Raw genomic sequence first — 16,178 nt, forward strand, 5'->3', positions numbered from 1 at the left:
AAATGTGATCATGAGCAAAGATGATGGGCCGTGCGCTGTTCTGACACACTAGGGTTGGATCGTAACAGACATCGCAGACATCTCAAACAGAGACTAAAGGAAAACTGGAGCTTGTTGCCGCACTCCACACTGCCAGAGATTATGCCCTGCTATAAAGGCAATTAGAACTCAGGTTCAAAGACTTTGTATTTTTGAGAGACTGCACTTCTGAAATACATCTGCAATGACATCAGACTATTTCAGATCTTTGTGGCAAGTAGTGTGTAAAATTTGAGATGTGATGTTCAATTCTCAGTGACATTACCTTCACACGACACTCAACCCAGCAGACAAAGCATCTCGAAGTTTAAGTGCTGACACTTTCCTCAAAGATCAAAACAGGATGAAAGGTCCTTACTCTCTGACAAAGTGTGAAACTGATCCGTGACTTGGAGGGGCGCTGTGGAAGGAATCAAATGTTGTCAAAACTGGCAGTAAGAAAGCTCATTCATAACTGCATTCTGTGCAGGTGATGGCACAGTTAACCATTAACCCAAAAAATGGCAGACCTCCCCTTGACTTGTATGACACCTGATTTATCTCCGTTCACCCACATGGGACTAGACTACTTTAGGCCTATTGAAGTCAAGTGGGGTTAGACATGAGTAAAAAGATATAGGGCATTGCTTACTTGCCTCTCCAGTCAAGCCATACGTATTGAAATGGCTTACCTGCTGGACATTTATATCAGACAACAGAAAAAGAAATGTTGGCACCGAGTGAGAACTGAAGGAATCCCTTTCCCACCTAATAATATTAAAGTTCACCATTTTCTGCAAGAAATAAGGCATCACATGGCTTTTCTGTCAACATTACGGACCTCATCATGGAGATGTTTTTGTCTGCAGCTCAACATATTTGTGTGCTGCAGAATGTTGTTGCGGGCCACCGTAGATTAGATGACCTAATGCTAAAGAAAAAGATTGTATTACCTGACTGGAATAGGTGTTATGTAAAAAAAAGTCTGACAGCATCATCATGGATGTGTTAGCTAGTTCTTAATATTGTTCTTGTTTTTCCTCATTACAGATGTGACTCAGAGAACCGTTACCTTGGCAATCCACTCAGGGGAACCTGTTACTGTAAGTGATTCCTCTATCTGAAGTATTGTGGGAGGGAAAAAAAAAGTTCTTCTCTTACTTCAGGTTATACTGTGAAAGCCACATTTTTACTGACCACAAAAAAAATAATTCTGGCATGGCATGACATGAACAAATCCTACCAATGGCTACAGTGGGCAGGACTGAAGGACAGCACAGAGGCACTCACTACAGGTTGAACCAACTTTGATGTAACTTGGCGTTGGTGGATGGAGCGAGATATGTTGTCCCAGATGTGCTCAGTCGGATTCAGGTCTGGGGAATGGGCAGGCCAGTCCATAAAATCAATGCCTACGTGTTGCAGGAACTGCTGACACGTTCCAGCCACACGAGGTCTAGCATTGTCTTCCATTAGGAGGAACCCATGGCCAACCGCATCAGCATATGGTCTCACATGGGGTCTGAGGATCTCATCGCGGTACCTCATGGTAGTCAGGCTACCTCTGGCGAGCACATGCGCCAAAGAAATGCCACCCCACATCATTACTGATCCACTGCCAAACCGGTCACGCTGGAGGACGTTCAGCAGAACGTTCTCCAGTCTCTGTCACGTCACATGTGCTTAGTGTGAACCTGCTTCTTGATGTTGTCCAGCAAACACCAAACGTCTTGCATGGTGTTGGGCTGAAAGCACAACCCCCACCTGTGGACGTCGGTCCCTCATACCAGCCTCATGGAGTCTGTTTCTGACTGTTAGAGCAGACACGTGCACATTTGTGGCCTGCTGGAGCTGATTTTGCAGGGCTCTGGCAGTGCTCCTCCTGTTCCTCCTTCCACAAAGAAGGAGACAGTGGTCCTGCTGCTGCTGTCTTGTTGGCCTCCCACATCTCCTGATGTATTGGCCTGTCTCTGGACACTACACTGACGGACACAGCAAACCTTCCACAGCTCACACTACTTTACCTGAGCCACTTGTGTGGGTTGTAGACTCTACCTCATGCTACCACGAGAGTGAAAGCACCTGCAGCATTCAAAACTGACACAGCCAACATCAGCCAGAAAGCATTGGAACTGAGAAGTGGTCTGTGGTCACCACCTGCAGAACCACTCCTTTATTTGGTGTGTCTTGCCAATTGCCTACAATTTCCATCTGTTACACTGTGTTGTTAAAGTGTTCCCTTTCTTTATTTTTGGCACATTAATTTTGTGAAATCAGATGCATCTCTCCTTGAATTAGCCCTGTGTTTGAGATTGACCACAACTTTGTGACTCCACTTAAAAATTGGAATTCTCTCATTTCTCTCCAAAACGTAACCAGACAATTTGCTGATTGACTACCAGTTCACCTTCAGTCTCATCCAAGAGGATGATAACCACTACACTGCAATCAATTTTATGGCCTCACCAGAGCAGGTAAGAAAGAATTGACTGTCTGACTGAAGGCGTTGACGGAACATATTTTTTAAATCTGATGATACATAATATATAAACACTAGAATACGTTAGGCTGGAGGAAGTTGTCTGCCATTGGCTGGCTTCAGCTGTCCATCAACGGCAAGCACGCATGTGTGTAGTTGGTTGGACCACTACATTGGAAGGGTGAATGCAAAACTGACAGTTATACATGCAGGACGGAAGTGGCAGAAATGAATGTTGTTGATTTAGCAATATTAAACATCTTGAATGTTCATATATTGTTATAAACCAGGTCTGGGTAGACTGTTCCACAGGGCTGCAGTGGGTGCAGGTTTTTGTTCCAACCAATCAAGAGGACACTTTTTCACCAATCAGGTGTCTTAGGGGTATAATGACTTGATTGTCAGTCAAGTGCTGTTTTTTTTCAGCAGCACCTCATTGGTCAAGCTGTGTGAGCTTGTTTTGTTGCAACAAAAACCTTCACCACCCTGGCCCTTTGAGGACCGGATTGCCCACCCCTGTTATAAACCCTATGATGATGAATCATTTGACTCCTTTGACTGTGAAAACAACTACCCTGTATATCATGCTTCAGGTTGAGAAACTGAAATAAATGTGTTGTAAAATGTTCATAACCTTTTTTGTCATTCTTGATTGTAATGTCTGATAAGACAAGAATGATAGTGATGATGTAAAAAAATCAAAAAGGAAGTACTCTATAAACATGGGACAAACACTGATGTCTCTCAAATTGATTATTGTAATTTCCGGACTATAAGCCACTACTTTTTTCCACTGCTCCAAATCCTGCAGCTATGTATTTTTATGGGCAAATGGGCTTCATGGCGCCAAGCTATTGAGTCTCGTCACATCAGAAATCACATGTGCTTTACTGACATCAAAGCGCCTCAAGCTCTGCCTCCACAGAGGGTCACAACTGCAACGTGAACCTCCAGGAACGCTGAAGCAGTGGTGGAAAGTGCTGGGAATTCACATGCGTGAAAACACAGGTGGCTTATATTGAGGTGCCCTCAGTAGTCTGAATATTACGGTCATGAATTTAACATGTTTCTGATGGTGGCATGTGTTTTATTTTTTATTTTTTGATTATTGTTCACTTTGTTCTCTGTTTTCCTCCGGTCGCCTTTTCCAAGGTAATGTCATGTTTTTGTTTTCTGTTATTTATTTTTTTTCTGTCTGTTTTTCATTACAAGGCCAACAAGAACTTGGACATGTCTATCAACGCATCCAATAATTTCAACCTCAACATTACCTGGTCAGTGGGATCAACAGGTACATGTCTTTTATTTACTCTCATATATACTTTATATATACTGTATATATATAGTGGGGCAGTGGCATGTTTGCCTGTTGATGCTGTGTATTTTGACAGTGTTCTTTGAAAAATTTGATCTTACGTACAGTATGCATTGACTGTTGGCATGGCACAAATATTCACAAAATCAGTCAAATCCTTATTATCCCATATATATATATATATATATATATATATATATATATATATATATATATATATATATATAATATATATAGCTCTCAGCTACGTGTGGACATCCATGTTAGGCATTTTGGCATGACGACATTTTATTAATTGTCATTCTTTCAGTCATTTTTGGACACTTTTCTTGCAGAACACTTTTCACACACAAAGTTGGACTAAGTGCCATGAAGTGAAAATGTAATAAATAAAGAACTACACAGTAAACCAGCCATCAAGTAACAGTTTATTTTATTTATTTCAATTACATTAAAAATGACTCTTGAGCACAAATAGTCGTGATGCTAATGCTCACATTCTATAGATAAACACTTGGGTTTCTTTCTAGTATATTTCACACTATGTGCCTACATTATGGCCATCCAGCTGGGTTACTGCACAAGTCTTGACCTTGATGACAACCATTTATACATGACAGATGAAAAACTGTATCAGTTTCACGGTGTCTCACAGTATTTTTTTAAGTACTCATTTCTCTTTTCAAGTGAGAGAATGTGTTTTCAAGTTTTGTTCATTTATAATTTTTGTTGAAGAGGATGTGAGATCAATGAATATTCTATTTTAAAAAGAGATGCTTAGAGAGCGATACACAAATCAGAAAACCTTTGATTTCATTGATCATGTCATGCGTCTGTGCATGAGGAGAGTCCCTCATGTCGTCAAACTGATCAGCAGCTGTGTGCCTCACCGTTTGTGCAGTGGCTTGGAGCAGACTGGGTTATTTAGATTTAAGACCATTTCATCACTCTTTTAATGCAATGTGAGTTGGCTTGAACCCGAAATACATGAATGGGTGCTTGAATCAAGTGCTACAGTCTGCTGACGTCATCAGCTCTCCATGTCAGCTAGACATCAATCATGCAACACAACAATCAATCAATCGTCAAATTCGTTGCCAAGGCTTTTTAAGAACCGATTTTCATCTATTTTTTTCAATTCATTGTTGGAGCCCTAATTGAGAGATATTGATACATTTTATTAGGATCTTTTTAAATTGATAATTCTTATTCTATTGATGATATTTTTTTAATTAAATATGATATTCCAAAATGGCTCACGACAGAATGCATTAATTGTAAAACAAAAATGCAAAAGAGGCATCCTGGACAAACTGGCAACCTAGTGAATCAAAATGATGTTTTCTTGCCATATACTACAGCAAGCTCTCGGAGTAGAAGCTCATGTGAGTATTGGCAGCCATGCTTGCCATAGCTTAGCTTTTTCTGAATTGACACCTCTGGATCTTTAGTGTATAGAATGTGATGATCCATGTGATCTCCTCACTTGAATGTTCAAATTGTTCACAATCTAATGTTTTCATATCGCATACCCTGAGCTGTATTTTAGGTTGTGTTACCATGTAAATTCCGAGGAAACTATCCTCAGGGTCATAGGTGACTGAAGCTTGGTCATTCTTTTTCTCATGTGAGCCAGTTTTATAATACAACAAAGCTGATTGAGAAAAGACCAATTGTTTGACACTCTGTAAAACAAAGTAGTCTTCGAGGAATCTTAACTCAAAATATATTTTGAGCTACATTAACATCATATCTGAGTATTGTTTGCTGAATTTGAACTTTGTGTCCTATTAGCTGGTACCATCTCTGGTGAAGAGGTGCCCATCGTCTCCAAATCGAACATCAAGGAATACAGAGACAGCTTCTCCTGTGAGAAGTTTACCTTCAGAAGCAACCCCAATATCACCTTCTATGTCTATGTCAGTAACTTCTCATGGCCCATCAAGATACAGGTGAGGACCTAAGCATGTTCCCTTCTTTTGGCTTCTGAATCCAAGAAATATGAATGAACTCACTTTTTTTTTTTTGCTTTATATTCCATTGCTAGTAGTACAATACATAATAAGGTGATGAGTTCCAAATACAGACTGATTCTATGTTTGGGCTCAAAAATCCCTGAGTTTTGCCATGTTAATGACCAGAAAATGCCCCTCTGACAGATGCTTATGTTACAATGGGTTTTCTATCCGATTTGCCCATATTTGGCTTGGACCGCCCCCCTCTGATTGGTTTGCACTGTTTGCTCTGTTGGCATGGCATTCCCACCTCCACTAACCTGGACAGTGTGCTGTGTTGACTCTGTTGTCACTGGTTCTTCCGCCCGGTGATGTGAGCTGCTGCCAAAGTTACATGGAGAATATGAATTAAAAAGCACCAAACATGACTCTTGTAGTACAACAACCGCATTTGTATGAACCAGAGCCCAACACTCAAGGCATTGAGCCAGTGACACGATCTGCGAAATATTTCTTTCAATTTTTTTTTTGCTCATTTAATTATCTTGGTTCATGGTGGATGATACCAGTACTTAATGTTTGCATCATACAGAAACTCGCCTTTATGTGAAATAAGTCAAGGCTGCATTGGGCATTCAGGTTTAAAGTCAGTGTACGTAAATGTACCACACTCCAGAAAGCATTCAGTGTTTATTTTTGGACAGAGCAGTGAGTTGTATCCACAATGAACAATGAGAAATCAGATGAAGACCAATAGCATCATTCTGTAAAATACAGTGCAAAAGTTAAGTTAAGTTAAAATGGCAGAAAACTTTTCAACAGAATACAACAGATAATGATAATCTTAGCCATACAGGCATTAAGGCTTCTAAACTCACGTGAGCTAGTGCTGGGGCTTACTTCGGTGAAACCGAGCAGACGTCATCCGGGTCGTTGTCATCTGGAGACGTAGCTGGAGATCTCCTCCTCTTTGTTGTATACAGTGGTGACACGATAATTCAACAACTATTCAGGTATTTTTTTACTCTTGAATTCTACACCAATGGCTTTGGAGAATACAAATCCATTTCTTGGTTTCATCAATATTTAGATTTCCTTCAATGAAAGAAAAAACTCAAATGTTTTAAATGTTAATATATAAGCACTTTGTGTACAGCGTTCTAAAAAGTATAAACAAAGCTTTATTTATATACATTATGAAATTGAAGCTTAGAATATTTTGATTGCTCTCTGACGTGTAAGTGATGAACAAAAATCTGTGCTAGCTGCAGCCACAACTCACAGTCATAACTGGGCAGCAAAATAACACACTTAAGTAATTTATATGTGTCCATACACTACACTGGATCTAATCCTTGCGAGAAAAGTCTGCTTAATTTGAAACTTAGCCTTAGCTCATTCTCAGTGCTAAAGAATTGCCAATTTGCAGCGAACAACTAAATATGTCATGCTTCTACCTTTTTAGAACTTTCTGGTCCTATATGATGGTTTCACAGATTAATTCTGATTGACCCAAACTTACAGTCCAGTATAAACATATATAATATTGTAATGATTTACCGGGCAGAACCCATTTGAGGCGACCCTTCAGGCCAAACGGTTCCTACTTCTCCCATTTGGTATTATTCTGTTCGTTGCGGTGCGTCATCTCTTCTCTGACATTGAAGGATTAGGATTTCCGGTCTTAAACTCCATGTCAGCTCTACCACTGCACTTTTCAAAGATGGGTCAGCAGGTCTCGGTGAATTATTTTTATTTATTAATTATTTTTCTATCTTTTTGTCCAGTAGGGCAGCATGATTTTGAATTGGGCTTTTTTTGGTGAAAGGTGCCATCCCAAATTTCGGATTTTGGTGTGTGAAACCTCTTTCAGAAAAGTTCCACTTTGGATTTGGATCTCCTAAAAGTGATCTCCTTTCAGCAACAGACAAGCTCCAAGCTCTCTTTATTTTGGATCTCAGTGCCGCTTTCCACATTATGACCATGTCCAAAAATGCTCGGCATATAGTCTGAAATCTCATCAGACAGATGTAATCTACCCAGATAAATCTGAAAAGCAGCACGTATATCCACTTCTAAAATCCTCATATTTATAGCCTTGACTAGATATTGTTCTTGTACTTATGTTTCGCTGATTAGTTCAACCACACTCATATCCACTTGGATGCATAAACATTTTCATGTGTAGACAGTCTCTTTGTCAAATGAACTTTTCTTAACTTATCATCTTGCATGCATTTTTTAAATGGCTGTCAGTATCCCAGTAAATTGACTGTCACTTGGGTACAAAGAGGATCCTGTTTTAACATGCTGCCTGTTTTTTTTTCCTTGTCTTTTTCAGATTGCCTTCTCACAACATAACAGTATAATGGACCTAGTGCAATTCTTTGTCACATTCTTCAGGTGAGTTACATTCCAGTAACATGTACAATACAAATGTCAGAAGCCCAGAAACCCATAGAACCTTCATACACACACTGAGTACCATAGCCTGAGTTTTCTCTGGCTTCTCTGGTTTCCTCCCACAGTCCAAAGACATGCTCAGTCGCTAGTGTAAAAAGAAAACCCAAGCTTGTACACAGAGACCAGGTTGAGCGCTCGCCGGTCATTGTTCAGGCGTGCAAAAAGTGAAGTTTATCGAACACAAAAGAGTTTTTTGCTTGATGGTGGAAATTTTAGGTTCAAAGCTCTAACTTACTGTACGTGTGTGCAAACCATCTTCATACGTGCTCAAAATCTCTGAGATATTTACACAATTATAACGCCATACAAGTCAGGCTTAGAAAGTCACCTACTCTTCCACATTGTCATTTTCACAATGATGCATTAACTTCCAAAAAATGCTACCATTTAATTTTTCATGGATCTGGACTCAGTCGTACAGGTGGAACTAAAGTCAGTACCCATCCTAGTCACAACATGTATTCAAGAAATGGACCGGGTTGTGGTGGTCTGGACACTTTTTCAAATGGGGAAAAATCTAACATAATAAAATGACAAGAACACAATCAGTACTCGTGTAACTTTTGTGTGTAACCTGGGCACCCTAAGCAACACACCAGGTGAACGCGGCTGCAGATGATTAATAATTATTTACTTCTCATGATTGAAAGCTAGTATTTTTATTGGCATAATTGCATTCCAGTAGTCCTCTAATGCCAGTGATTTGTAACCGAAGTGTTAGAAACACTCAGGTTTTAGACAACTCCCAACTGTTTTATTTTGGTGGCAGTAGTGTGTCATTTAATCGACAATGGAATGTACAAGAATGTAGAATGTAATTTAATAAATCTTCTTTGGATCGACAGCTGCTTCTTGTCACTCTTGCTCGTGGCAGCAGTGGTATGGAAAATCAAGCAAACCTGCTGGGCTTCACGACGGAGAGAGGTATATCCACTAATTGATCTACACTCTTCCGAGTGTGTTACATGTTTTGCTTTTGTTTTCCACACATCATTGGCGATTTTGATGATGAAAATGTCATGTGAAATGAGATCATGAATCTTGCTAAGACGCCGCCGTAGTACATGTTGAGCCCTCAAATACCTGATGCATGACTTATTCCACGAGCTTTTCAAAATGCACTCTTGGATAGTGCTGGGTTGGGAAGTGATAAGATTTTCATGATTACGATTGGGTTCCTTAGCGATTCGCTTACGATTCTCAATGGGGAGAAAGAGGAACAGAAATAGGCCAATTAGTATCAATATTGATTTCGGTATTGTTTAACAATTGATAGAGCGTTCCAGTTCTTTTAAACTGAGGTCTTTATTGGTCAATGTGCACAATTTAAAACATCAATGTACGCGCATGCATCTGATTAAATATATCTCCTCATCATGCTTAAACCGTCTTATTTGAATAACAGGATAAACATGGCATTTAAAATGATGCGGTGTAGATCCTGACTGCAGTTCTGGTTATTATCATTGGTGCAGGACAACCACACATGCTTCCCGAGGAGACAGACTGGGGACACTTTGTGACATCACTGTTAAAACACACAAATTCCTGACTGACAGTGAAGGAGCACTATCACTGATTATGAGTCGGAATGTTCTGTTCCTCCCACTATTTGTTGTCCTCATTCTTGATGTGGACACAAAAAGATGAAGTATTATTCATCCAAGAGGCTTTTATTGCTGTTCTAGTACATGTCAAACTCATTGTATTCACGTCAGCCACAGCAGCTCCACTGAAGTGATTCACACTTTCTGCATGGAGTTTCCATGTCCTCCCTGTGTGTTATGGGTTTTGTCTGGGTTCTCCGGTTTCCTCCCACAGTCCAAAAACATCCTTACTAGGTTAATTGGACACTCTAAAATTGCCCCTAGGTGTGCATGTCTGAGTGAGTAGTGTGTGTGTGCCCTGCGATGGACTGGTGACCTGTGCAGGGTGTATTCCTGCCTCTCGCCCAATGACTGCTGGGATAGGCTCCAGCACCGCAACCCTGAACAGGATTAAGTGGTGGTTAACTTGACTGTTTCAAGGCAAATGATACTTCAGTGTCAGAATGATATAGAATAACGGTGTCTAATGTTCTCATTCTTTTTGTCGCAGCAACTGATGAGAGAACGTCAACAAATGGCCAGTCGTCCGTTTGCATCAGTGACAGTGACCCTGGATGTGTGCAGAAAGCAAAGCAAGATTTTGCATTCCATGCCTGATGTAAGTCCTTTGCTGTTACACACTGAGAAAGATTGTGTGCACACTATTCATGTTAAAGCAACATTATGTAGTAGAATATTTGCTTTTAGCAGCCCCACTGATAAATGAGTGTAAATTCAAAGCTGTCTTAAAGTTGGTTCTCTGGTCCCGCCTCCCATCCCACATTTATTTGTTTATGGGGGGCAAAACAGCGAAAAATGTACAAATGGCATTATACACAACACTGTAAAGATTATACTTGCAAGACAACTGTAGAAACATCTTATCATTCAACATCAGGAATCAAACTGTGATTCAGGATCCAGCGAGAGGCTGAAGCAGCTGCAAGACCAATGGACCCAGATAATAAAAAAAAAAATTCAACTGCAGAATGAAGTTTTGACGTTTACTGAATTGGTGACAACAAACCAGTATCTTTTAGTTATGAGAAATAAATCTACAAGATGCAATAGTCAACACAGGTCCGTCTGGAATGCACCACTTGCATCAGTCATTGTGGTGTTTCTTATGGGATACGCCCGTGAAAAAACATGCTGAAAACCTTCATGTTCATCTCCACCTCCATGATGTTTTATGTGCTGTCCGTTTGTTTTGATGTTTTCACTTTGTTTAAATATGTTTGATCACGTGAGAGTATTTTACATGTATTTTTGGATGGCCTGGCAGCTCTCCTTTAAGCCATGGCAGTGCACCACCATCATTTACGATGCTGTAGAAAAATAAAGACGAATAATCGCAGGGATGATGAAATTTGGCGGTGGTTGTATCTCTCACCAGCTCTGAGCAGGTCTGCAGAACAGATGATTCAGCTGCAGCATCTACAGATAGAACATGAGATATATGTTTTCGTCCGCTAGCGGCTAATGTCAAAGCTAATCCGTTTTCCTGGCTGTATCTACACTATACTGTGATAAATACTATAAAATGGGTAACAGACATTCTCTTAGCAAAATACGTTCCACACATTTAATTGGCACACCCAAGACCCACGGTAAACACAAAATCACTAATTTGCACAACACATTCTTGTGCTTAAATATGCAAAATGCAAGTTTTGACCGGATCGTGATCATCACATTCACGTGTTCCAAACAGTGATTTTCCACCTTATGAGTCAACACACCAGTAAATGAAAACAAAGTTGCAAAGTGAGAATAAAGGAGCTGATTATGATTCCAAGTAGGGATGCTCTGATCGATTGGTCACCAATCATGATCAGCCGATTTCAGCATGCTCTGTGACTGCCGATCACGACCTGTCATTGTCCATCACATGTGACAGCCGGCACTCTGATGAAGGGCCGCTGGTTGCGACGCATCCGCTACTACTCACTGCTGCTCACTCGGCAGCAGCATGTCTGCTGTGGAGGTTCTTTCAATCTGTCATTTGAAGTTTGCATCATGCAGCACATGCACAGGAAAATACTGTGCAGGAAAGAGCGTTCAAATTAATTACGCCATTTAAAGGATCATCTCTCAACTGGGCACAGAGAGTTTTCCGGGCGTGTGAAAGTGAGACAGGCGACAACCGCCGGTCCGAGCATGGCATTCCGAACGCTAAGCAAATTGCCCAAGGAAATAATCATTAATTTCACTGAGCTTGATGACCAGCCTGTCTCAGGTGTCGTTTACACGGAGACGGAAACGACTGAATCCATCACCGTTTTGGAGTCGTGTACAGCATTTGTTAGCCACCTGAATCTGAAACATTTGAAATATCTCTGTCTCAAAGTCCCACGGCCAGTATGCAAATATTTCGACGTAGCAAAGCCTTAAGAGATTGCGACGTCTCACATCGAATTAAATGTTTTTCAGTCATCCTTTTGACATAAAAGTTTTTCTATATTTTGCCTCTATAAGATGTATATTAAAGCGTGTCTGAATGAAAATGATTTAATGGTTCATTTTTTCTTATAATGTACACAGAAGGTCTCATCATTTCGAATACAAATTCATTGTCAATCCATATGATCGTTATCGGTGATCGGCAGCAAAAATACTGATCGGAGCATCCCTAATTATAAGTGCAAGTTTGAATCATACATGATCGACATATTTACTCGGACCAGATGATTGCATCGTCAGTGCGCTCCTTGTAAACACCTAACTTTTGTCTATCCAGAAAACTATGAATCCCACGCAGCAAAATGTAAAAAGTTTCAATGCTAATGCACCAAATGGCTAATAAAAGTACCAAATTAGATGCCAAGGTCAGATTTGTGGACTGCAGCTGCCATGTTCTTCTTCTTTCCAAACAGCAAATATTTTTGATTTTCTTCAGGGGTTACCTAAGCCTGTAGCCATGGAGCCATGTTCAGGAGGGAAAGCTGCTGTACTGACAGTCCTCATACATCTACCATCTGGACCTTCAGGCTTTCCCCCGCCAGGCCAGTCTGGTAACAAACACTGCCAGAGATAATGGATAAATACTGGACTGTGTTGTGGCTGCAATTACAAATGGTGTACTACCCTTGGTTTCCACTGAAAGGGTCTGCGTCGTGATATGACGCAACACTTCTTCTTGTCTGACACAGACTTTGACCTGTGTTTACTTTGAAACATTAACAATAAACCTCGGCGTACATGATCCAAGCTGGGGGCGGAGGCGCCTTACAGCATGTTCACTGCCGATGTCCGAAGACAGTCATCAGATCCACCAGCAACACGATTTACATCACTTAGTTCCTTGTTTCACTTTGTCATTCCCTAAACTAAACATATGGCTTGTGTCTCACCTATTGTTCATTGTTGATCGTCGTGAAGTCCATTTAATTCAGTGGAGTGGAGACACTAGTCTGCAGCGTCGCTCACACACACAGACCAAGGCGACGTTATTGGTGGCATGAGCCACGTAAAAAAATCATTAAGGTAAAATAAATGGCACACACATTTCTATGTACGCCACTTGATATTTCCAGGAGGATTACGGTAAAATGTATGAATTTTAAAAATATATGCACAAGAGACATAAGACGGACGCGAACCAGCAACCCTGTGACACACAGGGATTTGCTTTGACTGCTATACTGCAGCAAAGTCACGTGACCAGCTGTTCAGGTGAGCCTTACAGCCTTACATATTTGTAGGATATGGCTCTTTTCAGCAACACATTAAAACAACGTGACTCCTAGCCTCTGACTGGTTGGCCACTCCGGCTCTATATCCATAAAGAGCATGCTCCGGCATACATAAGACGACATTTTGGATCAGACTATCGCTTTGTCCAGGACAATGATCCAAAACACACTGCTGCTGGAGCACGCATGGCATCCAAAGAGATCAACTGTGTCAAAACTCCACGGGGGTCATGAATGAGTGGATCTATTAAAATAAAATAAAATAAAATAAAAATAACGGCGCATTGAGCTTTTGTGTTAAAATTAAAAGCTACTGATACAATGGCACACCATTAATTACAAAATTTAAGAATGGAAATAGCATGAAGAAGTGGTCTCATGAACACAAGCTTGCCACAGACGGGCTCCTCAATTGACCTATTCTGAGACATGGGACTCTTCACTGAGTGGAGGGATGATGTGCGGAGCCTTAAAAACACCCTGGTGTTGTCTCAAAGCACAACTGAAGTTGGTGTGAGACCAGCTTTCATCAGTCATTCTTGGCTTTATGTATGAAGAGAAAATGCCACAATCAGTTCAGATCCTTTAGCGCAATGAGTAGGTGGAGTTTACATTATTCAAAGACACTCCCTCAAGAAGAGGGGGGTCACTCCAGTGAATTTTACTGTGCTGGGAAGGAAAAAATTGAACTGCTCCTTTATATAATTCACAACAGCTGCTGGTTGATGTCACACTATCCTAATTATAATACGTAATACAATATAATTTATCCAATATAATCCATAATACAAGTAATATTTATGCTTCTGAGAATCAAAAACAGCCAAGGTGTCTGTTTTTTCTTGACATTTTTCTTTTGCAGGTATCATCGTCGCCAGTGCACTCATTGATGTATCACAGCAGAGGCCGGCAGATTTTAAGGAAAAGTCACAGTCCTTGAAAACCAGAAAAGCTCTTGCTGCACCACACCAGGGCACCTGTGTCTGACTCAATTCCACATGGACCTTTCTCTTGAAAGCAGACAGTGGACATGACTCACACTATGTTCGGAGGATGCAAGCAAGCTTTTACCTTTATGTTTAGCTCAGTGCAGCCTCACCAGCTTGACATCCAGAGCAATTTTGCCCTGTCTCAGTGACATGCTCTCAATTTCTTCTCTGTTGCTCATCAGGGCAGGTATTTAGATGAAGACTCTCATGGGCTGCCTGGTGGCCTTCTATGGTGCTAAAGCATGTTGGTCAACTACTCAACAGCTGCTTTTTGTGATGGAACACTGCAACGTTTTGAAATGATAAACCAGTGGAGGATTTTGTTTCCTTTCATTGCCAGTTTGGATTTCTGATCTGCCTCTTCTTTTTGTACATATTTATCACGTGTAATCAAAAGATATGGAGGCATGGAGTCTCAAATTGCAGACAAGTTTGCTTTATATATCAACGTGAGGGCCGCAATGACAAACATCACGACAGAACTCGTCTGCTGGAACTCTGACACTTGAGCTCCTGGCCCCAGACGCAGTAACCTTATCCTTATTCTTACAAGTTTTTTTTGGTTTGTTAGTTTTAAACACAAAATTGTGTAGGCTTCTTAGGCCTAGCTGCCTTCAGCCTCCGCTGTACAGTGTCATGATGGAAAAATGTATGTCTTGTTGCTTGTTTTGAGATCTTCCATGTTTGTACGTTACAATGGAATTGAGGATTTTTTTTTTGTTACATGTTATTTTGTCTTGTTACACTCATAATGTATGTCTGTTATACTGAAATTGTAAAAGAAAAAGAAGAAGCCTTTCATGTTTGTTTGTTTTTGTTTTCATTGTCAGATTCCTGTGTAATTTTCCCCTGTGACATTTTTGAAGTCTTCGCAAGTGTGACATTTTTAAGCACTGAGGGCATTTGCTTTGTTTCCTTGCCATTAAGAATTGTGATGCATTTCTTGATAGTGTTTTGTATAAATGAAATCTCCACATTGTCATTGCACAGGAACCGTTGTAATGTGAGAAAACCATAATAATCTAAGTGTATTTTAAACATGGTCATACTGCCAGAAAATAAACAGCAACCTGAATGAATTGTCCTGCTCCAGTCTTTCCAGATGCTTTCAAACCTTTGTTTGCTTAGTTGGTAATTACATTTATTAACTCATGTCTCTGACCTCTGATCTGAGAAAGTTCAGAATAATTTTGCTATAAAGAGCTAAATATGCAACATCGATGAAACCAAGGATCACAGGTTTGAATGACTACAGATCAGTGGTCATGAAGTCCTTTGAGCGCCCGGTCCTCTCTCACCTGAAATCTTATCACTGCTTCTCATCTGAACTCAATGCAGTTTGCCAACTGAGCCAACAGATCTGTGGACGATGCAGTAAACCAGGCCCTTCATTTCACTCTGGAGCATCTGGACTCCCCAGGAACCTATACAAGGATCCTGTTTGTGGACTTCAGTTCTGCTTTTAATACAATTCCCTCAGCTTTGCTTCAAGACAAGCTTAGCCAGCGCAACATGCCTGAATCCCTTTGCAGGTGGATTACGGACAGCCTCAGGGCTGTGGACTCTCTCATTGGCCCTGTACACCAACTGCTGCACCTACAGCCACCACCATTCCGTGAAGCTGGTTAAGTCTCTGGATGACACCACCATCTTTAGGCTCATCTCAGATGGAGAGAGT

The 16,178-nt window shown here is 40.7% G+C and overlaps 1 protein-coding gene across 1 annotated transcript in view; it reads left to right on the top strand.

The window, feature by feature from the left end:
• atrnl1b (attractin-like 1b) overlaps positions 1–15,575 on the top strand; it is a 50,488-nt gene extending 34,913 nt beyond the window's left edge. Inside the window, exons 21-29 of the mRNA XM_053864592.1 lie at positions 1,069–1,121; positions 2,398–2,492; positions 3,710–3,788; positions 5,607–5,764; positions 8,109–8,170; positions 9,076–9,154; positions 10,328–10,435; positions 12,716–12,830; positions 14,374–15,575. Of these exons, the coding sequence (XP_053720567.1) occupies positions 1,069–1,121; positions 2,398–2,492; positions 3,710–3,788; positions 5,607–5,764; positions 8,109–8,170; positions 9,076–9,154; positions 10,328–10,435; positions 12,716–12,830; positions 14,374–14,498 (874 nt within the window). The 3' untranslated portion in view covers positions 14,499–15,575. The remainder of the gene's footprint in view (positions 1–1,068; positions 1,122–2,397; positions 2,493–3,709; positions 3,789–5,606; positions 5,765–8,108; positions 8,171–9,075; positions 9,155–10,327; positions 10,436–12,715; positions 12,831–14,373) is intronic.
• The last annotated feature ends 603 nt before the right edge of the window (positions 15,576–16,178 follow it).

The sequence above is a fragment of the Synchiropus splendidus genome, chromosome 5 (assembly GCF_027744825.2).
Source record: "Synchiropus splendidus isolate RoL2022-P1 chromosome 5, RoL_Sspl_1.0, whole genome shotgun sequence".
NCBI classification, from domain to species: domain Eukaryota; kingdom Metazoa; phylum Chordata; class Actinopteri; order Syngnathiformes; family Callionymidae; genus Synchiropus; species Synchiropus splendidus.